This window comes from Xiphias gladius, chromosome 3 (genome assembly GCF_016859285.1).
Source record: "Xiphias gladius isolate SHS-SW01 ecotype Sanya breed wild chromosome 3, ASM1685928v1, whole genome shotgun sequence".
Lineage (NCBI taxonomy): Eukaryota > Metazoa > Chordata > Actinopteri > Istiophoriformes > Xiphiidae > Xiphias > Xiphias gladius.
In genome coordinates this window covers 24,435,150-24,457,180 of record NC_053402.1, presented here as the reverse complement: position 1 = coordinate 24,457,180, position 22,031 = coordinate 24,435,150, and the positions used below count along the sequence as shown (strand labels likewise).

At 43.3% G+C, this 22,031-nt stretch overlaps 2 protein-coding genes and 2 long non-coding RNA genes across 10 annotated transcripts; 2 read left to right on the top strand and 2 right to left on the bottom strand.

Annotated features, from left to right (window-relative positions):
• Window positions 1-333: 333 nt before the first annotated feature.
• On the bottom strand, window positions 334-11,189 carry mfsd11 (major facilitator superfamily domain containing 11). Of its 2 annotated transcripts, none has more exons than XM_040123876.1 (15): window positions 10,111-11,189; window positions 9,287-9,469; window positions 9,127-9,182; window positions 7,500-7,607; window positions 7,332-7,411; window positions 7,142-7,238; window positions 5,506-5,564; window positions 5,208-5,364; window positions 4,447-4,490; window positions 4,287-4,352; window positions 4,032-4,157; window positions 3,773-3,947; window positions 2,558-2,693; window positions 2,291-2,462; window positions 334-2,155 (listed from the first exon to the last, which is right to left on the bottom strand). In XM_040123876.1, the coding sequence occupies exons 2-14, from the start codon at window positions 9,380-9,382 to the stop codon at window positions 2,301-2,303; spliced, it is 1,362 nt and encodes a 453-aa protein (XP_039979810.1). In that variant the 5' UTR covers window positions 9,383-9,469; window positions 10,111-11,189; the 3' UTR covers window positions 334-2,155; window positions 2,291-2,300. The 2 variants fall into 2 exon arrangements, with proteins under 2 accessions (XP_039979810.1, XP_039979811.1); XM_040123877.1 differs by having other exon boundaries at window positions 9,287-9,404; window positions 11,141-11,161.
• A 77-nt stretch (window positions 11,190-11,266) lies between these two features.
• On the top strand, window positions 11,267-16,566 carry srsf2b (serine and arginine rich splicing factor 2b). Of its 5 annotated transcripts, XR_005707211.1 has the most exons (5): window positions 11,267-11,912; window positions 12,507-12,825; window positions 13,221-13,372; window positions 14,753-14,816; window positions 16,336-16,566. XR_005707211.1 is itself a non-coding variant. In XM_040123878.1 (3 exons), the coding sequence occupies exons 1-2, from the start codon at window positions 11,551-11,553 to the stop codon at window positions 12,802-12,804; spliced, it is 660 nt and encodes a 219-aa protein (XP_039979812.1). In that variant the 5' UTR covers window positions 11,269-11,550; the 3' UTR covers window positions 12,805-12,825; window positions 14,753-16,560. The 5 variants fall into 5 exon arrangements, 2 of the variants coding, with proteins under 2 accessions (XP_039979812.1, XP_039979814.1); XR_005707209.1 differs by having other exon boundaries at window positions 14,753-16,562; XR_005707210.1 differs by lacking the exon at window positions 13,221-13,372 and having other exon boundaries at window positions 11,269-11,912; window positions 16,336-16,563.
• A 1,755-nt stretch (window positions 16,567-18,321) lies between these two features.
• LOC120788256 lies at window positions 18,322-20,856 on the top strand. The gene is made up of 2 exons (XR_005707214.1): window positions 18,322-18,533; window positions 20,163-20,856. It is a non-coding gene; the product is annotated as an uncharacterized LOC120788256 (long non-coding RNA).
• Window positions 18,464-19,104, bottom strand: LOC120788255. Of its 2 annotated transcripts, none has more exons than XR_005707212.1 (3): window positions 18,930-19,104; window positions 18,659-18,771; window positions 18,464-18,579 (listed from the first exon to the last, which is right to left on the bottom strand). It is a non-coding gene; the product is annotated as an uncharacterized LOC120788255 (long non-coding RNA). The 2 variants fall into 2 exon arrangements; XR_005707213.1 differs by having other exon boundaries at window positions 18,946-19,104.
• Window positions 20,857-22,031: the final 1,175 nt, after the last annotated feature.

The window sequence follows — 22,031 nt, the reverse complement described above, 5'->3', positions numbered from 1 at the left end:
GTCCTTACAGGTGCCCTGCAGAGTTTTTTGTAAATAAACCAAAGTTATGTTTAAGTTCAGTGTTTCTGACCTGTATCCTTGAGCTCTAACAACTGTCTTGAGTGCGTTTCCTTCCTGATGAAAACGTTTGAAACCGATTCTGTTTTAAGTCATGCACTGTTCACACCCGTTTGGTTGCGCAGTCTTTCACTACATTACCCTTGTTGGCACCTGTGTGCCAACATATTCAGTGTATGATACCAAAAAAAAAGACAGACATTTACCAGCCAGGGAGGGTTTAACAAATGATGCTACCTAATTGCATTATGGGAATTATAGGTACCAGTGTTTTGATTTTTTTATTTTTTTTTTTAGATCTTGACCTGCCTGTTGCTTCAATTTTAACCATTCTGTTACTGGAATACGTCATTAATTAATTTTAATACAGATTTTATATCATCACCAACGTTATTCAAATTCATCCAGTGAGGAACTTGAATGTCTGTGCCAAATTTAATGGAAATTCATTCAATGTTTTAAGAGATATTTCACCAAAGCAGAGGATCAGCTTGACTGGCACCAATCTCTCGAGCAACGCTGCTAGCGTGGCTAAAAACTCTGCAAGTGTTGTCACCAATGTAAAAAAAATTCAATTTCTCCTCATTTACTATCTTGTTGTTTAACTTTCCACCTTGGAACATTCTCTTTTTAGTTTAAACCAGCAAAGAAGAGAAGAAGAAGATTTTGTCTTTCTTTCTGGCACAAACCAAACAGCCTCAGTTAATCTCATCTGAATGAAATGAAGTCACCCACTTGTAATTATGAGAAGTTTCCTGGAATGCAGAGTCACGGGTCGTCCTCAAGATGATCTGGATCTTATTACAGCTAAACCAATTACGTAGCGCTTGGTGTATGATGTGGGCATCAAAAGAAGAAAAACAGCATGACAAAAAGAGAGAAGGTGAAAATGGATTTCACTCTCAAGCAAAAACGAAAAGAGGGGGTTCAGTTTCTGACAACGTTTCCCTTTAAACTGCTCCTCTCCCAGCTGCTGTCACGTCTTTACGTCAGAGCCGAGAAAGGCTTGGCTGTTAAAGGACGTGACACTGAAGTTCATTTTGAGGTTGAGCTTAACTTGAGACACAGCTGAACATGTAGGACAGACTGGGGAGGACAGCGGTGGACTGAATCATGGTCTTTGACAGTGTCCCTTGCACTTTAGGGGGAAGAACAATAAAATTACAGACGTATGGAGCCCAGGGGTGGCTGTTCTGTCAGTATTTCAAGGTTGAATTTGTGCGCATGGCATGCTTTTGTGAGGGCAGCTGGCTGGAGTCATTCTACTTGAATTGTCATCAAATCCCACGAAAAGACAAAAACCAATAGCGTGTTGTGGCGGGAGTGCGCTTGAGAAGAACCAGTTCGTACAAAGCGCCCATTGGTTCCTACTGAAGACTTAAATCTCTAAAAGCACCCCACAAATATGTAGTTTCAGTTTAGTATCATTCGGTGCAGCAGGACGGTGCGTGTGTGGGACCGAGTCTAAACGAACTACAGTGTGTGTGTGTTCCTGGTGATGAAGGAACAGTGTGACTCACTGGTGTGTTTTTATAGTGTTTTGGAAACAATGGAGCTCTGAGGCTCTGAGGAGTTTTATCAGGAGATATATCAGGGTGTAGATACTTGACACAGTCATTGTCGGTTTTGGTCTTTTCCTGTGATTTGTTGAGAAAAAGAAAAACAGAGAACAACACCAGATGTATCCTTTAAGTCTACACATGCGGCCAGAGCAGCTGCACCAGCTGAAAACATCAAAGCCTGCAGCTGATTCACGACACAGTCATCTCAGTACAGGCACCAGCAGTGGGCAGCAGTGGGCCCGTTACGCGCTACTTCATATCACTGCCGAAAGGCCTCCAATCAAAAGCGCTCGACTCTTGATTAACAAATGTCTACCCAGTATGCCAAGTATATTTTCATATTTTGGTCAGATTGATTACAAAATTGTGTGCACGACGTGATGAAAGAAAGGCCGGGAAGGAAACAAGGTGAGGTATATCTGGCGTGCACGCAATACCTCCTCATGCCTTTTGATATGGTACAGATACACGTTGAGATCAAGATGAATATTTTCTCTCCTGCAGCCACTGCCAGGCTCCATACAGACCGGGCGGCTCTGTAAAAACCAAACATACCACAGTGTCAGTCTCTGTTAGCAGAGGCTGGGATACCTTCACCATCCCTGGCCGGTTTTTTTTTCCAGCTGTGGAGAGCAAAACACCCTCCAGCTGTGCCCTCCTCAAATCCTCACCGGAAACAGATCAGATGCTTTCGTAGTCGGATTCCCGCCTGCTGGACTCGGCCACCCACTCGGCCAGAAAGAAGGTCATGGAGCCCAGGAAACCCACCAGGACCAGGATGAGCAGCTGCCAGTGCAGCAGCAGGTAGTTGCTGTAGAAGAAGGCCAGAGCGGCCATGATGGACTGCGGAGGAGAGGAGATAACAACAACACGTTACGTGAATGAAATTTAAAGTGAAACTTCCAATCCAAATATCCTCTCACACATTTTCTATTCACCTGGATGAACTTGAAGACGGCGAAGGCGGGAGCGCTGTTGTCGCGGAACGTGAAGCCGATGATGCTGAGAAGCTGCGTGTTGAAGCAGCTGTCGCCCAGACCGAGCAGGAAGCTGCAGAGCAACGCCACGCCGACGCTGGGCCGCAACACACAAACATTGGAGTGAACAAGAGGCACTGGGATCGCCTCATGTGCCACCATGATCTTCATGACTGAAGAACGTGTATGCTCAAAGTACTAGGAGTTGTCGGCTAAAATACTAGCAGGAATTAAAAAAAAAAATTAAAATGAATTTGACCTCATTAATATTCAAATTTATGCAGCAAGGCACACCCATATCTAATCAGATCATCGGCTCCATGTGAGGCACCCGTGGCCTAAGCAGGAAGCTACTCTGTGCTGTTCTTGGGCTACTGCGTTCATGTGTTCATGACAATGCGGTGACAGCCTACTGTCCCACATACCGTTCGTCATGGCGGGAAGACGTAAGAAGACATTATGTAATCAGTTCCTATCACCTGGGTCCAGACACAGTGTGAATAAACAGATTCAGGGCATCAGGGGGGTGAAAACAGCGCTGAATGAACGTAGCACGCTCAACATCGAGCCCAGATCACGCGGTTCGCCGCGGATACAGGGGACTTGTTCGTGGCCGTACAGCAGCAAGTATGAAGAACAAAACCTCACAGCAGAAATAAACAAAACGGACATTAAAGCAAAGGAGAGCTTTTATGGAAGCACACTGCAGATCAGCAGCGAGTTCAGACTACGCTTAACACTTCATGTTATCGCGGTTTCAGTTACTTAACTTTATTTTAATTGTGCGAACTCACATGAGCCGAATGTAATAATGTGCTGGAGTGCGCAACGAGCACAAACCATGAAAAAAATGTGAGAGCTGACTCATGTTCGCCGTGCAGCGGTAAAGAGGAACTTTGGTGTCGACGCTGTGTTTCAGCCTGAAAACTGGGCCAGAGCCCATGTTAGACGTAACCGTTCACATTTCTTGTTGGCAGGTCAATTAAAAGACCACAAAAAGACAGAAAACCCCCACAGAGGCATCCTTTGAGCGTGGGGCTCTGGTGTGGGGGCCTTTTACGTGCGCGTGCCCAGGAGCACATTCCCTCATAACGCGTCCGTGCTTCAGGTCTGAACGGAGCGTCTGTTACTAAATCTAATGTTCTGGTCTGCCTTCTAATCTAATGTTCTTCGTACCTGGGGGTGATGTAGGCCTGCAGATCTGTTCCTGCCTCTGGGGCCAGAGGAGCGTCGCTGGCAATGTTCAGAAAAATCAGGTAAAAGGCAACAAAGTGAGTGATGAGCCCCAGCAGCACCACCGGGTTCCTCCCAAACTGGTTGCTCTTGTTCAGCATCCCAAACACGCCCCCCCCTGGCCAGACAGAGGGAGGAAAAATAAATTACTTGCAGTGACACTCCTCGGGTCGATCCCTCGGCGTCAGCTCAGAGGACTCACCTAAGATCTCGCCAATGCCGATGAAAATCCCAGAGATACCGATCAAACTCTTCGCATCGTGGCCAAACCGCGTCATGGCCCCGATACACGTCCCGTAGACCCCGCTGTAAAAGGTGAGCTCCAGGCCTGACGGAGCACACAGAGCAGCATGCATGACTTCGGGCTCAACAGTTACAGGCTCCGCAGCCATTTTAGTTTGACCTACATCTGCCACCACACACCTCAACGCGCCTTTGAAATTCTCACTCCACCCACCTGTGTATCCTATGGAGATGCTCAGCAGCAGCATCTCTTTGGTGACAAATATTTTACAGGCCTGGACTGCAAACAACACAGTGGGTGTTAACAGGTGAGTCAGTTCTGTTACAGCGAGTGTTAAAACCTCACGAAGTGGAAGTCAATCTAGTAAACTTACCAAAGGCATCCAGAGCTTGTGAGCAGAGGCCTGGGCCAGGTGAGCTGGAAGGAGGAAAAGCGTGTGAGTAGAAAAACCGACGGCTGCTGCAAAATGAGACACCTGCGATCCACGGACGGGGTCTTTGAGAGGAGCCAGTGATAACACTGATACTGATGTAACTGGAACCTTTTGTCTTCGAGCAGTCTGTCCCTTCACCTTTCACAGCCTCATATTTTCTCCCTTCGACTCATCCCTAAACTGGACTCGGTTGCCGTGGCGACTGTATCACAGCAGTTTCAAAGAGAAATGTAGGAAAGATAACAAAGGGTAACATTTACAGTTAAAGGTCACCTGTCTCGCGCGCTACTGTCCCAGTAAAAAGAATATGGTTCCTGCTCCGGGAGGGACGACCGGGGGCTCCCATCTGTCTTTAGAAGAAAATATTTTCCAGAACATTTCCAGGCTACTTTACACAATCTATGGTTTGGTTTTGTTTTCTTCTTTTTTTTGGGTGGAAATCTTATTTAAAAACTGTCAAGGGCGCCACTGCCAGAAGTCAATCGTGCTGAGTGCAAATAATGTCGAGTTATTTTACAGGATAATGCTCTTATTGTATGGGATTGTTTTACTGTATCGATAATGTTTTATTGTATAGTATTACTGCATAGCATTGTCTTATTGTATTTTGAGTTTGATACTGTAGCCCAGGGACCACAGACGAAAATCAGACTTCTGGCTGACTCTGGCATATTTCAGAAATGTAATACAACTGAACTCACCTAGCTGTGGAGCTCTCCGTGGATTCGACCTGCAGCAGTGATTCCGACACCTCGGGGGGAGAGGATTCAGGGTCAGGCTTCCGGATCAGAAAGAAGAGGAAGCAACCCACCAGGCTGATCACCGTGAGAGAGATGAACACCGTCTGACGGTCTTTGTCTGAGACAAACAACGTGAGTCACGCTCTTAAAATTACACTTCTTACGAGAAGTCAGCAAGGGAACTGCAAACCCGAGAATAGCAATAACGACATACCGTGTACATGAGGCAGAGATTTTATAAAACCGACTTGTTTCCTACCTGTTATGTGAACGTGTCCATGCCAGGCACAGTATATGTAGAGATTTCCAAAGAATAAGCTGCAGAGAGATGAAAGATGCTGAACTAATTCTGCAGTCAAAGCTCAAGACGTATGGATAAAAGCAAGGCTAGATTACTGAGCGGGCCTGCCAGGCACAGGCCCAGGGGCCCCAAAGAGTGAGCGGGGCCCCTGGACCTGAGCCTCTGTATGTAGTGACTGGTAACACTTCTTGTTGGAAAGTCAATCAAACGACTGCAAAGAGACGCAAAGCTAGAAAAGGAAACAAAGTGACCACACGATGTGTCTCATTATCTGTTCATGGATAAAAGTTGTTTCTCAGTATAAGCGAGGATATTTATACAATAATTCGAGTTAGGGAAAAAACCTGTTCTGTTTGAATCATGGTTGGAGGAGAATATTAGTAAAGTTAGTGATTTGTATGGAGCAAACATTTTTTTAATACTTTCACGTGCTTAAAGACAAAGAGTGTTTCGGAGGCATCTACAAATGGGGAGCTTCATAGAGAGTCTGAGGGTTGTACTGAGTGAAAAAGGAGAACAAATTACCATCATATTTTAATTTGCCTTGAAGTGCACACTCAGCCTCGGTCTTACATAAGTTTATGTCAAATAGTCTGTATGGTAACTTTGAACAGTTGAGAAATTCAAAAATAAGGGAGGATATACGGAAAACCACGGTGCTCAGTTAGAGATGCTGACCAGGATTATCGTTTTGTTTTATTTATACTTTCGGTAACACTTTATTTTACAGGTCCTGTATTTTCCAGCTAATTTCCTGGAAACTTCCTTCATAATTTCCTAAAAATGAACTTGTATTCAGCTGTTAATTACTAGGATTTGCTAGAAAGGCCTCTAGCACTTTGGTACGATAAGGGAAAAGAGACAAGTGTTAGTTTGCTACAGTTGTTAAGTGGCTGCTCGATATATTTGACTTTGTAAGAAAAAAAAAAAAAAAAGAAAAAAAAGGAAATGATGATGTAGGTAAATGAAAAGTAGTTGATGAACTGACGTCAGTCAGAGTCTCCATCTAACCGACGTTTATGCTGCATGTCGACGGGTAGTTTTCAGCTACATTGATAATTCCTTCATTGTCTGTTTCAGACTCAGGATGATCAAGTGATAAAACACGCCCCGTGCTCTAAGACTTCACCGGCCCCGCGGTTATACTCACAAACAGACCAGACCTGCAAATTAAAGTGACTCAGTGCGGAACATTTTCTATCGGATCAAGAATTAGGAATTTTCTTTTGTCTTATCCATCAGGAAACTCTGATGGTTCTTGTTTATACTGGTTAGGAACTATTTTTTTTACTTACTTACTACATAATTTACTAGTTTTTTTCTTAAAAACTTGAATGTAGCAAGTGGGTACTTAATAACTGTAGCAACTAACACTTTCTCCTTTTCCCTTATATTTAGGTCTTTCTTTGAAATGATCCTTGTAATTTACAGCTGAACAGCACCTTATTTTTTTTAGGGAATTTTGAGGAAAGGGCCCATAAAATAAACTGTTACCGTGTTTTTTCTGCAATGTATCGGTTTGTCTGAACTTGAAAAGCCGGAGTTCTCCACAAAACTCATCTAGACTCAGGTACACGCTGGCAAAAAGGTTTACCTGAACTGCAGCAGTGCCCAAAATATGCCACTATTTCTTCCAATGGTGGTGTCAGAGGAGTTGATGGCGAGCACATTTCCCTGAGCCGTCCAGAGCACTGGAGAACAAAAAAAGAAAAGATCAATACACACACATGCAAAAGAGAACCGTTTCGCCAAGTACAGGAGGTTGTGAGACAATGTCTTGTTACCTGCTGCTCCTATTCCAACCAACACAGACGCTGTATAGAAGCTCCAAGTGTACGGGTAAATGAACATAGCGATGTAGCCGCTGTAGAAAACAAGATAAAGACGCCTTAGAAGCCGTATTTAGGATGAAGAGGTGGGGGCAGGAAAAGTGCTGGTCTGTGTGGGTTTACCTGTACAAGAGCCCACTGAAGAACATTGACAGCTGTGGTCCGACGACAGTCACCACCGAAGGGGCGATCAGGTTGGATGCGGAAAAAACGCCATAGATGATGGCCATGCTAGGCGACGGATGGCAGGGCAGTTAGTGTGTTTAGTAACGGACCATGTGTTCACTGTCCAGTCCGACAGATGCTCTGTGATTTAGACTATTCAATTCAAAAATACTTTATTCGTCTCTTAACGGGCAGTTTGAGGAAAGCGAGTTTGCAAACAAAAGTACACTTAAGACAAATCATTTACACACATAAAAACAATCTAAAAATACAAAAATGACAATGTTAGAAAGAGGTGAAATTCACTGGCCAACGATATCCAACATCACAAAGGCCAGGGGTGGAATCTAACTCGGGCATTTTCTTTTCATGCCACGTGCCAACAATTTGTTGAAGTAATCATTTTTTAGATTTTTTTGGATTGTCAGACACTTAATTGGGAACTAAAAACACCAAACACTTCATGGTTCCAGCAGGATTTGCTGCTTTTTCTTGAGCAAATGTTTTAATTTATTCTCGATAATTTTGAGGTTTGGGAAGTAGGTGATAAAAACACATTCCCGGTGGCATCAACTTAAAGTATTCACAGTGGACAACATGTCTTTGATGATCTTTTCTGCCTTTTTGGGGACCCGGTCAGTATTAAGCTGGAGGGATGTTTGTGCTTTTTACCGATAATTTTGGATCTGAGATTAACAACACCTTGCAATAAGTTCTTGACCTTTTGAAATAGGGAAGTGAACCAGCAAATAAATGAAAAAGTACAGACGCTGCTGAGCCTTTTTCCCCCGATCACACTGCAACACTTCTGCCACGAATGACTGTTGAAAGACTGCCTGTGAGTTTTTGGTGAGATTGTCACTTCTTCAGTTTAGGATACATTTAAATCTTAAAAAATATCTGTCACACTAGCCCACCAGTTCTTACAGTATGCGTCCATGTGATTGCGCTGACTGATTGAAAGGAGACATAATACTGTTGTCAGCAAATTTTACAATACACTGATTTTAAATCTTACTAAAACAGTCATCTGTGTACAAGATTTAAAAAAAAAAGAAAAAAAAAAAAAGGAGAGAAGTCACAAGCCTGCGTTGACCAGTGGGAGTGAAAATTGATTCAGATGCTCGACCATTTAAAACTACTGCCTGAGTTCTGTTAGCATTAAAACTGATACTTCATCTGATGAGTTGTGGATCAAAACAGAAGTAAGATAAGATACAGAGACTGCTGCATTTTTTTGAGTTTGTTTTCAAAGATTTCCTTCGCTTAAGCCACAAGATTAAGCTCGTGTGGGTCTTCTCCTGAAATCCTATGTCGCTGCTGCACGCTAAACTCAGAGGAAACTTTGTTCCCTAAAATGGTTTACCTAAGATTAGATTATTCTTCAGGGATTTCTGAGTGCGACAGATTTGATTATAGAGGGTGCCACCAGGCCTGTACCAACGCTGGGAAAGTCTTCAAGTCTATGAAGCCGCAGCATTTTGCACTCAACCTGATATCTGTACGAATATTGAGCGCTGCAGCATCAGTGAAATATAATGTAACACAGTGAGTGTATGTGGCGGTAGAGATACCAGTAGTTTACCTCGTGTATCCGCTCCCGTGGAACTCAGTGCTATTGAAGCTCCTGATAACTGTTTGCTGTAAAGAGAAGAGAGACGACCGTTCAGGACCGAAAGTCTGACTGTTCTTATCTCGAGTGATATGTGATCAATCTGATCAGTAAATCAGTAAATCCAACCTACCGCTATATTGCCGCTTGTTTGAAAAGCAGTGAACATAAACATAAAGCCGAAGCCTAGGATAATGATGTTTAAGAGCCTCTTCCCCTCTGGATCCATTTTGGAAGCTGTTTGCAAATTCCTTGAGGAAGTGAATACAAAAAAAAAAAAAAAAAAAAAAATCTACTGGAGTGAACAACAGCACATCTGAAAATAGAAGGACAAGAAAAAGTACAAATCAGAAAAGTGTTCAATATCCAATATACTTGAATACACTCACTGAAAAATAGAATAAAATATACATTCTCTCTTTCAACCAGACTCCTTTCAAAAATACGCACTTAAAAGATTGCGAGGAGTCACAATTGCTTCCCTGACATTTTTTTATTTGACAGTACATACTAATCATTTCGGCATTTAGTAGGTCACCGAGCAAGGACTTTATTTCGCTAAAATAACAACTTTTAGAATTGAGTTTCATCGCTCGCCGCCACCCAACTCCACGTATTCTGCTGGACGACCAGTATGGAAATGACGGTCAATTTCAAACCTAAAGTTGTGACTGCCTTGAAAGAAGTGTCGTTTGGTTCTTTTATTATATACCGAATTATAAAGTGGATCTTTTGGATTACAATAAGACATAAATGTATGTTCTATCAAACTCATGTCTGAATATAAGCAAAGGAGTTTTTAATTGAAGGATTTTCTAAAGGCGGTTTGTCTTGTTGTTCGATTCTTAAAATGACAAGGAAAGGATCGAGATAATGGCCGATCCCAGGAGACAGGTGTATGTTCGTATGAGTAATGTCAAGCCTTAGAAAACAACCGAGAAAGAAAAACAAACTTACCAACAGTGCTGAGGCCGTGTAGCTAACCCTGGCTGCTGCTCTTTGCGCGGACTAGTGGGCTTTTACTGGCATACTTAGCTGCTTGTGGATCGTCTGATATCCCCCGGCCATCCGTCTTCTCAGTGTGCTCCCTAAACTAACTTTAACATGATGGTTTCCGTCGTTGAGAACCGATTCTCCGGAGTTCTTTCACAGCACCGGTAAACGAGACCAAAACTAAAAACGGCGGTCATGTGAATGAATCAGCTGACTAGTTAGCTTAGCTGTGCTTTGAGCTTCAAATCGCACGTTTACAAACGCTCAGTGCCGAGGAACTTCACACGCAAGTGAATCTGCTTAGACCTATCCAGTTGTGTTCTGTTTATGGAAAATGTTTTCTAACGGTTGTTTAGTATTTAACGCACATACGAAGGCAGGCGCGATGACCACTCATTTTATGAATAATAAATGGTTTCTTGTTTTAAAAACACACCGGAGCTGTTCATCATCGACGTAACGCTACGGCTAGCAAGGTAGCTAACTAGCACAACAAATTAAACTGCACAATTTCCGGTCAAAAAACAAACAAACAAACAAAACAAAAAAATTAAAAATGTAGTAAACGCGTTGAAATGTAACGAAACAATGTCCAAACAAAAAAAAACAAGCTCACAGACAAATCTAAAGCATAAAGTCATTACAGTTATACAAACCAACGATAAAATAAAGAAGAGCCAAAGGGTAGGGCTCACAGGGTTTACCACTGATAAGATAACTAAACAAAGCTACCAAAGGACATACTTATACTGTACATTTTGACAGCCTTTCTGTTAACTCTGTGCAAAATAATAGAGGTGTAGTTTTTAATTTCATTAACCAGACCAGGAAAAGGGGTTACCCTGTTAGAGTATTTACACCTCTGGGTGTAAAATTTGGCCATAAGTATGATAAAACTGAGCAGATAGAATTCGTCTGTATATTATCTTTGTGCTGTGGTTAAGGAAACCAAACAAGACATTTGTCTATTTCAGAGAGAAAGTATGATAAATACCGGAATATATTTTCGCTGTTGCGGGGACAGCGGGGTCCAAGGGGAGAGAGTAAAAAAAAAGAAAACAACAAAAGGAGAGGCGCTTTTATTTTGAAAATGAAATGAACTTGTAATGATCATTCCACAGGATGGCGCCAATGCGGGAAATATGATTTCGAGGAGCGCCTCGTTTCTACAGTAGAAGAAGAAGTTCACCTCGCTGGCTCGGAACACACAAGGAAACGCTGCGGAGCGCGCTGTGCTGGAAGTTGTCGGTTATTTTGTGATTGTACGGCCTAAAATACCCACTGGCGACGCGATTCCAGTTAAACTACACCCCGTCTGTGTGTGGACCTTTACAGGTGGGTTATATCTTAGCCAAGATATAAACTGTTTCGAGGAAGGCTGCCGGGCCTCGCGGGTTAATCACCATGAGTTACGGTAGGCCTCCGCCGGACGTCGACGGCATGACTTCCCTCAAAGTGGACAACCTCACCTACCGAACATCGCCCGAAACACTCAGACGTGTATTCGAGAAGTATGGCCGGGTAGGGGACGTCTACATTCCCCGAGACCGCTACACTAAAGAAAGCCGTGGGTTCGCTTTTGTGCGGTTCCACGACAAACGGGACGCCGAGGATGCGATGGACGCCATGGACGGAGCGCTCCTGGATGGTCGGGAGTTGCGGGTCCAGATGGCCCGGTACGGCAGGCCCCCTGATTCCCACTACGGTGGAGGGCGGCGAGGAGGAACGACGCGGAGGTACGGGGGATATGGACGGCGAAGCAGAAGGTAAGAATAAGCACGTAGCCGTTAGATAGATAGCAACTTGGTGTTGGATGGGAACAGACACCGGACTCCATTGAGAAACTGGGCTATCCAGAGTGGCCTTGGTCCACTGACCAATACACATTCCTCAAAGAACAAAAGTTCCGTACTTTTCTAACTAGCAAGCTCCACTCTACAATTCGTCATAGCTCAAATACAGTAAAAAGAAAATATATATATATATCTATATCTGGAGGTTATTTCACCAAAGTACACATTGGAGGGCGGTGCGACTACTGAGACACAACTCTTAGAGTTCAGATTTTCTCTGTAAAGCTCTCGCTGCCTCGTGGATCAAATGAATACCGAATTTACCCGGAGAGCCTAATGATTCATTACTGCACATCAGTTTTCTTCAGTCAGACGTGTAATGATCAGCTATCGACTCTTAAGCAGCTGAAGATCTTAACAGTGGCTACGTTAGCAGTCCCCGGTCAAATCCGCATCCAACGAGTCTCTCGGGTTTCAGCCTGGCTCTGCCAGGTCGCAGCTTTTCTCAGTTCACTGCCAGCTGTTTTCACACTGTAGCTGATAACTCAACCCACTGAATGTATCCAGCTGTTCCCCCAGCCCCAGACACCGGAGACGCAGCAGATCCCGCAGCAGGAGCCGCTCTCGTTCCCGAAGCCGATCCCGCTCCAGCAGATCCAGGTCCCGGTCCTACTCCAGATCCAAGTCCCACTCTCCCAGGAACAAGAAGGCCAAGGCCAAGTCCCATTCCCGGTCCAGATCGAGATCCAGGTCCCGGTCTAAGTCCAGGTCCAGAAGCCGTAGCCCTTCCTCCAAAAGAGGGTCCAGGTCCAGGTCTAAAAGCCAGCCCAAGTCAACAGCAGAAAATGGAGGCGAATCCCCATAGAGCTCGGAACAGCAACAGTAGGTGAGTTTCGACAACAAGTTGCTCCTACACAGGCAATAAGATTTTTTTAATAAAGTTTTTTCTGTGTCCTTCTAAAAGTTGTTAGCATCCGGGTGGGAGACGGTCTGATAAGTTTTTCCCCTTTAGCAGCTAATTCAGCAGGTATTCATTTTCAAGACCATGTTAAGTCTAGACTTTGAAAACTACAAATTTTAGTTTTAAATTAAAATGGTTGCTCATAAGGAAAACAATTCTTCTGCCCTGGTGAATATATATGGTGGATATTTTTTAGCTCCACGCTTGACCTGTAACATAAGTTCTTGAATTTAACGTACAAGCTCATAACTCGAAGTGTTTTGTTTTTTTTAAGAACGGTTCTGACAGTAAAACAAATCTGGAATTCTCTCCTTCCCAAGCTGCGGCATCCTGTTTGCTAAAGCGGAGTTTGAGCTGAGCTGAGGCAGTGTGAGCATTAGGTGTGTGGTGAGCTGCCCGCAGGCCGCCTGCTGCTGGTGAGGGTTTCTGTGCAGCAGGGTGGAGGCAGTCAATGTTGGGGTTTGGTGTTGAAGTAAGTCTGTCTATCAGCCCTCGGCCATTAACTGTCCTCCAGGTCATGTCCCCAGCCACGGGGGACACTGGTGCTTGAGGTGAACCGAGGTTTGTCCAGCTCTACGCCCATGTCAGTCCCTCTTTGTTACATTTCACCTCCTCGTTCTTGTTCACTTTCATTATTGTACTTCATCTTAAATGTGACAGATTACCAATTCAACATGTTGTTTAGACAGACTGTAGCGGGATGAGAGGGCCGTAACCGGATAGGCAGCTTTTTGCATCTTGGGCATGCAGCATCGCAGACTCAAAAACTAGATTAATGCTATTATTCAATGGTATAGTATGCAGGATTTTTCTAAAAGAGACAATGTAGAGACTCATACAAAAATACTCCCCCTCAGTCATCATATGACCCACTAGGAGTGTTTGGCGGTGTATTTATCTACAGGGACCCTGCCCTCTGCCTGTATTTTCTTATTGTCTTCTTATTTGGCTGTGTTCTGGACATTTCTGGCTTGCAACCTTTGGGCAGTGGGTGTGTAGCCCCCAGCCAATAACAGCGTGCAGGGTGTGAGGGCGGGACTCTATGAAAACATAGTGACCTGGTCACATCGCTGTCTCCGTCTCTCTCTCTCTCTCTCTCTCTCTCTGCTCTCATTCTGTGCCACAGAGCTGCAGGTCTGTGTGTCTGTTTGACCGAGGGCAGGGCTGAGCTACACACACACACACGCAGAGCAGAGAGGCCAGAACAATTAAGTAATTAATTAAACAATTGATTGATTGTCAGGATCGCTGATTTAATTTTCTGTCGATCAGCCTGAACAATTAATCGACCAATTGTTTCAGCTCTAGGAGATTTGGGGTTTTAAGGCGCTGACCATGAACCTTAATGTCCCCAGCTGAGGTCTGACCAAGGACCTTTGTCACATGTCATTCCCTCTCTCCCCTTATTTCCTGTCATCTTTCTAATTTTGACTCTCTGAAGGAATAAAACGCTGAAAAAAAGACATGGGATTCATTTGACTTAAAAACTTAAAACCGCAGGAAAATTTGCATGTGTGCAGAGTGGTACTATGTGACCGCGAACACAGGATGAAATAGAAGAGAGAAATGGATGTTTGAAGCTTTGCATTAAAAGTCGAGATGATTCGGATCATTTCTGTGGAACTAAATGTTAATTAAAAGTAGTCGAGGTCGATTGCTTCCTGTGTACAGTCATTTATGTTTTGATAAATATGCAGCCAAACAAACAACATCACATTAAATGCCCACAACCAATCGACTGAGTCTGATTTTAAAATTGTTGGCCCAGTCCTAGTCGACACTGTGCTCTGGGGGATTAGTGAAGCACATTGTTCAAGGAAAAATTGTCCCTAACTTCTGCTTGTTTTGACAGTTTCAGGTGACGACTTCAGAACGTCTGACAGGATCCCACACGAGCAAGTGTCCAGCTGTAAAAGGTTATTATTGTGTCTTCCATGCTTTGGTCTGTTTTTATTCATTTGGCCTCAGAAAGGCTCATTCATGACATTGAGTGCTGTGATTTTTATTTTCCTTTTCATAACTTGTTTATGATTTTTAAAACGTTGTTTAATGTGGAGAAGAACCTGTGTTCAGACTTGGGTTCACAAGACAATTGTAAGTGTGTTGCGGTGGTCTCGGTTGCCCCTGTCCTTTCAGTTCTTCTCTCTGCCACCTGTATCATGAAGCGAGTTCACCTTAGTCTAGCTTTCTTTGGGTCCCCTGGCCTTGCAAGGCCTGACACTGCCGATCATGGATAACTGGTGTCCTAACAGAGTTCATAATTACAATCCAATCAGAATCACAGATGTGGAATATTTAATGATATTTGTGTGTAAATTAGGTTATTGCTGTACCAGGAAGTAACTTTCATTCAGGCAAAAGATGTACAATAATTGCTAGAAAAAGAATTATTACATAAGCCTGATTACTGAACCTTATTAGTTTTTATTGTATCACATATCATATTCTCCTGAACTGCAGTGAGTGTCTGACTGTGGTCACTTTTCTTCCTGATGTTTTAAACCCAAATTGGTCAAATTTTGTGTTTATATGTTCTCATTCTTTTATCTTTGGGATATATAATTAATTATATTATATATATATATATATATATATATATATATTATATAATTGTATTGTCTCGATTTTGATAAATGTAAAATGCCAGAAAAGAGTAAAAGTGCCCAGTACAATTCCTAAAGGCCAAGGTGACATCTTCAAATGTCTTTTGTTTTGTCGGACCAATAATCCAAAGATTTTTGTTATGCAATGTCATAAAGCAGAAAAAAGCAGCATAAAGTTTTACTTTTTCCATTTCGACGTCTGAACGTTTCAGCTCTAAATATGTCTGCCTTCTTGTTGTTACTTCTGACTTTATCGCAAACATCCCTGTCCAGATATTGTGGAAATGTAGAATTTTTGGGTTAGTTTAGTCTTTGAGATCTACTGTATTATGGTAAGTGAGTCAGCCTCCTGATCCTGGAAAGCCCGGCTTAAGCCCAAAGTTAGCTGGCTAGCACATTAATCTTGCTCTGTAATACAGGCCAGTGGAATTAAACATCAGGGCTTCTGTTGATACGTCACAGTGTATAATTCTGCCAGTGCACACATCTCATTAAGCCGAAGTGATCCCTCTGAAACTTTACATTAAATTCCTCCTGTAATCGCCGCAGCTCAGGGTGTCTTCGTGAGGCAGGACAGCAGTTCGTTCTAACCCCCGTGTTAAATATGATCACGTATGAAGTACAGTAAAATGACTGGGGCTGTAAAGTGTAAAAAGTCACCAGTTGGAAGAATGTGTCAGGTCAGTCAAAGGTCTTCACAGATTTTAACTCATCTCCTCAAATAAATTGTTTAATTTTACAGAACGTCATTTACTGGACACTCGACACACTGTCTTGTTTTTCATTTCTGACCTTAATGCTGCTTGTATGTTGTTGTTTTTTTGTGCACTAGGCGCAGTTGTGTAGCAGTTGAGTATTGCTGGTTAGCTGTTAAGGTGGCGTGTTGCTCTGCTGAGTGCTTGGATGTATCCAGTATTCTCCAGAAAGCTCCTGTGACTACCAGTGGTACGGTCGCTACAGTCTCACTCTCTGTTCAATGAAATGCTTTTTTTTCCCCATGTGGTAGATAAATGTGACGTTCATTAAAGATTTGGTGTTTTCACTATAACAATGTCTTCTTTTATTAGTCAGGCCAACATCTGAATACATGCAGCCGATAAAACCCAATAAAAGGACAGCTGCTGTGGTACGACCTAACGTCTACATGACAACTACATGCTTCAAAACTGCTGTTAGATCTGGCCAGTGGCCGAGACTCCAGAGACCACGTTGGTGTGTACGTGGCTTTTTATCCCCACCTACTGGTTGGATCTGGTTCACTGGAGTCAAGCTGATGACCAGTTTCATTGCAAAATTGCATATTTTGTAGATTTTTTTTTTTTAGGTGGAATGAAGTAAATACAACCCCTGCGGCAAATGGAAATGAAAAACAATCATTTCTTTAAAAGTTGATGCTACTATTTAATGAAAAACATTAAATAGTAATTGGGGCATGTGCAAGCGTTTATATATCTCGTATATCTATATCACACTTTTTGTAGCACAGTCTTTCTGTTCCTGGGATACAACCATTCATCAATCAGACAACATATTTTGGTAGAAATACAACAAACATTATACAGAATTGAAATGATGGGAGTGAGTGTGATATTCCTATGAATACCAGCACATATTGGTACATGGACATGGACAAGGACATGAATTAGAAGATAAATTTAGCATTTGAAGAAGACACAAAAGCAAGTGGAAGCAGGAGAGAGGAGACAATAACACTCAGATGAAGATTTGGTCATACAGGACTCAACAGCACATGATTTCAAATAGCAAAACACAATGCAGAGAGATGCAGACAAGAAGAGACTTGTAATCATGATTAACTGTCAGAGACATGAAGCTGAGAGAAGAGTTCAGGAAATGGATTTGATCTTTTTCCTTGTTTTGAGAGGATGTGATAAATTAGTGTTCTTGCTTTTGTAATTTATGATCGATGTAAGTAGCTTAAATGTAGTACCGATCCACACTCCCTACCAGTTGGTGGCGGTAATGCGCCATTTCGTTGTTTGTCAACCGCAAAAAAAAAAAAAATTACCAAAAACGGAGTAGAAGCGAACTGTGTGATACACCCGCGCGCCTTCCCCGTTAAAAGGCGCAAATCAGACAGAAATAAAGAGAAAGAAAGCAACTCTTACCGTCTGTCCGCTTTGGAAAGTCACTGTTATGAACCCGAACCGTGAGAGAAGGTGGGGAAGGGTGAATTCTGGCCAAGCTTAAGGGTGAAATGAATAATTACATTTTCCACCTTCCAGTCCCCGTATTAACTGTTCATTTGTCCTTTCTTACATGTTAAATGTGTCATGTATTTATACTTTCTTATCAAAATCCCCTCTTCACCTCCAGTGAAACAATATTTTGATGACTCACCCGGGGGGGGGCGTTACATAAATTATGTAATCAAACGTGATTTGTGGTGAAAAGCGAATTGCGCTCCATTAACGTCACACCCGAGATGACCACGTGCCAGTGGCGAAGTTATATTTCCTACCCGAGGTGGACGAGCACCCGCCCTACTATGGCTGTGATTGGCTGGGTGGGTCAGGCTCAGGCGTGATGAGTGGTGAAATGGTTAGGGTTAGGAGAAATTGCCAGGGTTGGAGCCAATCAGAGCCAGGGTAGGGGCGGCCTCCGACCGCGTTTACACCTGGCATTAGCATGCGACTTGGGTGAGCGGATCGCCAGCGGACACCGCTAAATACAAGTGCGAACGACCACCAACGATGATGTCTTCTTTTATTTCTCAGTTTATTTTAGGGGCGAACATTTGAATACATACAGTTGATAAGACACAATAAAAGGACAGCTGCTGTGGTACGACTGAAACCTGTACATGACAATTAAGTTGAGAAATAAATAAGGCGTGGCCGCCGGCGACGTCCCACTCCTACGTCTGCGACGTACTGACGTCGTTTCGGGGCGGGGCTAAGGCTTGCAGTCCTACGAGCTCGATGATGTCCATTTTGTGAGAGCTGTGGAAGCCGAGCCGAGCCGAGCCGAGCCTCGTCCCCGCGAACAGGCGGAAACCAGTAACGACATGTAAGTCAGAGTTAGCCGACGAACCGCTCGCTAACCAAGTTATTAACTGGAAGGAAAGCAAATCTTATCGGATGTCCGCCGTCCAGAAATTCCAAACTCAATACTGTTCTTTCACACACACTTACGGGCATTTGGGGGTGGTGACCAGGTCCGGCACTGTGTTGGAGGTGCAAGCAAACAGGTTACGGGCGTTGAGATTGCAAGATCGATTGATCGATTATCACTCCTGTTTTTTGGCCTCACGACGACAAATGGGGGTGGGGGCAAAAACAGACCAAAACACAACCGCATGTAGGAAATCACGACGATAAATAACAAAATACAACAACTCTTAAAACACAACGGCAAAGCAGAATCCACAGCCACATAGCAGAAAACACAATAACGTTAACTAACCGGGAAAGGTAGGTACCTGCGATCGACGAGGATCGTCGCTGATTGGAGGACGCCCTGTCCGTCCTTTTAAAAGGAAGGCAAGGCCGCTTTCACATGTGTAAACAAACACTACCGACGATTCAACGTTTGCGAGGCATGCATATGACGTGATGCTTGATTGGCTGTCAACCTCTCACAGCATCACGATGAGTCTGCGCACTCTAAAAACCATCCAATCAGCGACGGTCTTTGCAGAAAGCAGGCGCCTACTTTTTCCGTGAGAAGTCGATGTTGTGTTTTGTGGAGTGCCGTTTCGTTGTTTGATTTGTTGTTGTGTTTTCCCATTTGTCATTGTGATTATGTTCTTCACGGCCACCACACAATGGATAATAAAACCCATTCATTTATTACCTGTCAGATTAATGATTTTCTCACAATTAGCCATCTGCTTAATGATCCCATTTTAAGGCAAAGATTCATGGGTGAAGAAAAAGAGGGATTCTGAATCAATAGTTTCGGGACAGTTTGCAATAAATGGAATTTAAGTACACTCGGTCTAAAACAGGTGCAAGTGACTAACACATTATTATGAAGTGCACTCGCACCAATATTAATGTTCTCAAATTCCAAAGAGAGCCTTTAGGAGTAATCAATATATCACACACCCACAGCATGAGCAAACAATGAAGTATTTCAAGATTTTGATACGTAAATTTGATATGCAGTAACAGGGAGTGTCTGTCAGGTAAGATCATTGAACCAAACGTCACCAGGAAATTTGTTGGGACAGTGGCACATTTAAAAAAGCAACTCCTATCGTGTTTGTTTGCACCTCCAACAATTGCCCCTAACGTCACTGTGTGTGAAGGAATTCTTGGGGTGGGGCCTGGTCTTGAATTGCTTCTTATACATTTGTAGAGTGCTGTCAACCTTCGAGAAAGACTGGCATTAAAACCCGTCAGTACTTTCCTCCTGGTGTTTCTAGTGAACAAAATGAGAAGCATTTGTCTTAGTTGGTGGTTAATACTGTTTTGTTCTTTTGACAGACAGTCAGCTTTTACTAAATAATAATGTTTTTCTTGTTTTCTGCTCCTGCTGACAATGACTCATTGTTTTGCTCTTCTTGACCCTAACAGAAGTTTGCCCGCAGTGGAACACTGATTCCACCACCACCAGGGTGTCTGCTGGTTGAAGAACCGACTGGGGGTCAGAAGTTGTTTTTCATTGATTAAATCTTTTGGTTCTTCTTTGCAGATTAACCTGGACATACAAACTTCGTGGTAATACTCAACAACCATGGGCTCCTCTATTGAACTGAGTGAGGATCTGAAAATGAAGCTCATTAATGCCTACAAAGCAGGGAAAGGCTATAAAAAGATATCAAAGTGCTTTGGGTTCTCGATTTCCACTATCCGGAATGTCATTAAGAAATGGAAAGTAAGGGGAACTGTGGAAGTCAAGCCAAGATCTGGAAGACCGAGAAAAATTTCAGATAAAACTGCACGTCTTCTGGTCAGAAAGGTAACGCAAAACCCTCATATGACTGCAAAGGACCTGCAGGAAGGTTTAGCTGACACAGGAGTGATGGTGCATCCCGCCACTGTGCAGCGTTGCTTGAACAAACACGGTCTGCATAGACGGGTCAGAAGGAAGCCTGAGGAGGAGACCTCACCAGACAAGTCAACATCTGAAGTCTGCAAAGCAACATCAGGATAAGAGTTATTTTGGAAACGAGCGCTGTGGACAGATGAAGTTAAAATTGAGCTCTTCTGAGGTCATCTGGTCCGACGATGTAGTGTTAAGACATGAGGCAGAGGATCTACCCATCACTGAACACTGTAAAACAATTGAACTGTAAATTCCTTATGATTAACCCTCTCGTGGTTATGCATAACTAAAAAGTTAGTTTTGGTGACAACAATATGAGTAACACCAAGTAAAAAAAAAACAAAAAACTTGAATGTACAAGCAGTGACAACCAGGGCTAGTTTAGCTAGCAAACTAGCCGACGAAGCTGCAGCTGCTGATACACAGAACGACGGCCATAGCCGACCTCCTGACAACGTTGCCCCCTGAACTTCTCCATGATCCTGCTTATGACAGTACTGGCCAAACATCAGGCAGATCGTTAAGAAGACACGGCAACACGGATTCAAAACTCCATCAAACCCCTCCAGTCCTCAGTGGATGCACTAGATGAAACCTTCAATGCACTCACTATCCACTTAACATTGACACGGGGCAAAACATTGAATGGCTAGCAGTGGCGGAGACCACAGTTAAAACCCTGCCTGACCAAAATGCCTTCCTGCTCGACTGCTGGGAGGACCTGGGGAGTAGATCACGTAGGTCTAATAAGGGAAAGCCGGGAAATGGCACACAGTTATGTAAAAAGTCATCCTTTATTGACTAACAGAGCATCAGTATGGTGCAACTACAGCATTAGATTACAGGCAGGAATCTTATATTTAGGGATCTATACGACACTGGTCATATAGTTACATTGGCTCTCTCAATAGAAATTATAATCTTTCATATTCAGATTTTCTGGAACTATCTCCAGCTGAGGCCCTGCCGAGATCTGGTCCCGATCCAGTCACTGAAATCCACACCCGACAACAACAAATCTGCCAATAAAAAGGTAGCATATAAGAAAGATATTGGGGAAAGTGTTGAAGAACAATGATGATGCTTCATTGAGTTGGCAGGCCTCCGCTCCACAAGTCCAAACACAGTTTATCAACTATAGGGTCCTCAAGCAATGCTACGGGACTTAAAAGAGGAGGTAATGATTTATGCTGCCACTTCCATACAAACGTTGGATCAGTGGCATACCTGCTGTAAGACTGTGACACGGTTAAAGATTTATGGGGGGAAATGTATTTCATGGAGGAACTGTTGTCTCCCAGACTAAGAACCCAGCACTTGCTGCAGAATCATTGTGAGGCAATAGAAATCCATTACACAGACACACAACATGGAGCCCATTCTTGGACCATGATAACACTAGATAATGACCGTGACTTGTCCCGTATAAAGCCCATTATGTAAAAGTATACTACCTGTCTGGATAAACCCACTGTCAATGTTCGCACTGATTGTTTCTTATTTAGGGTAAATTTT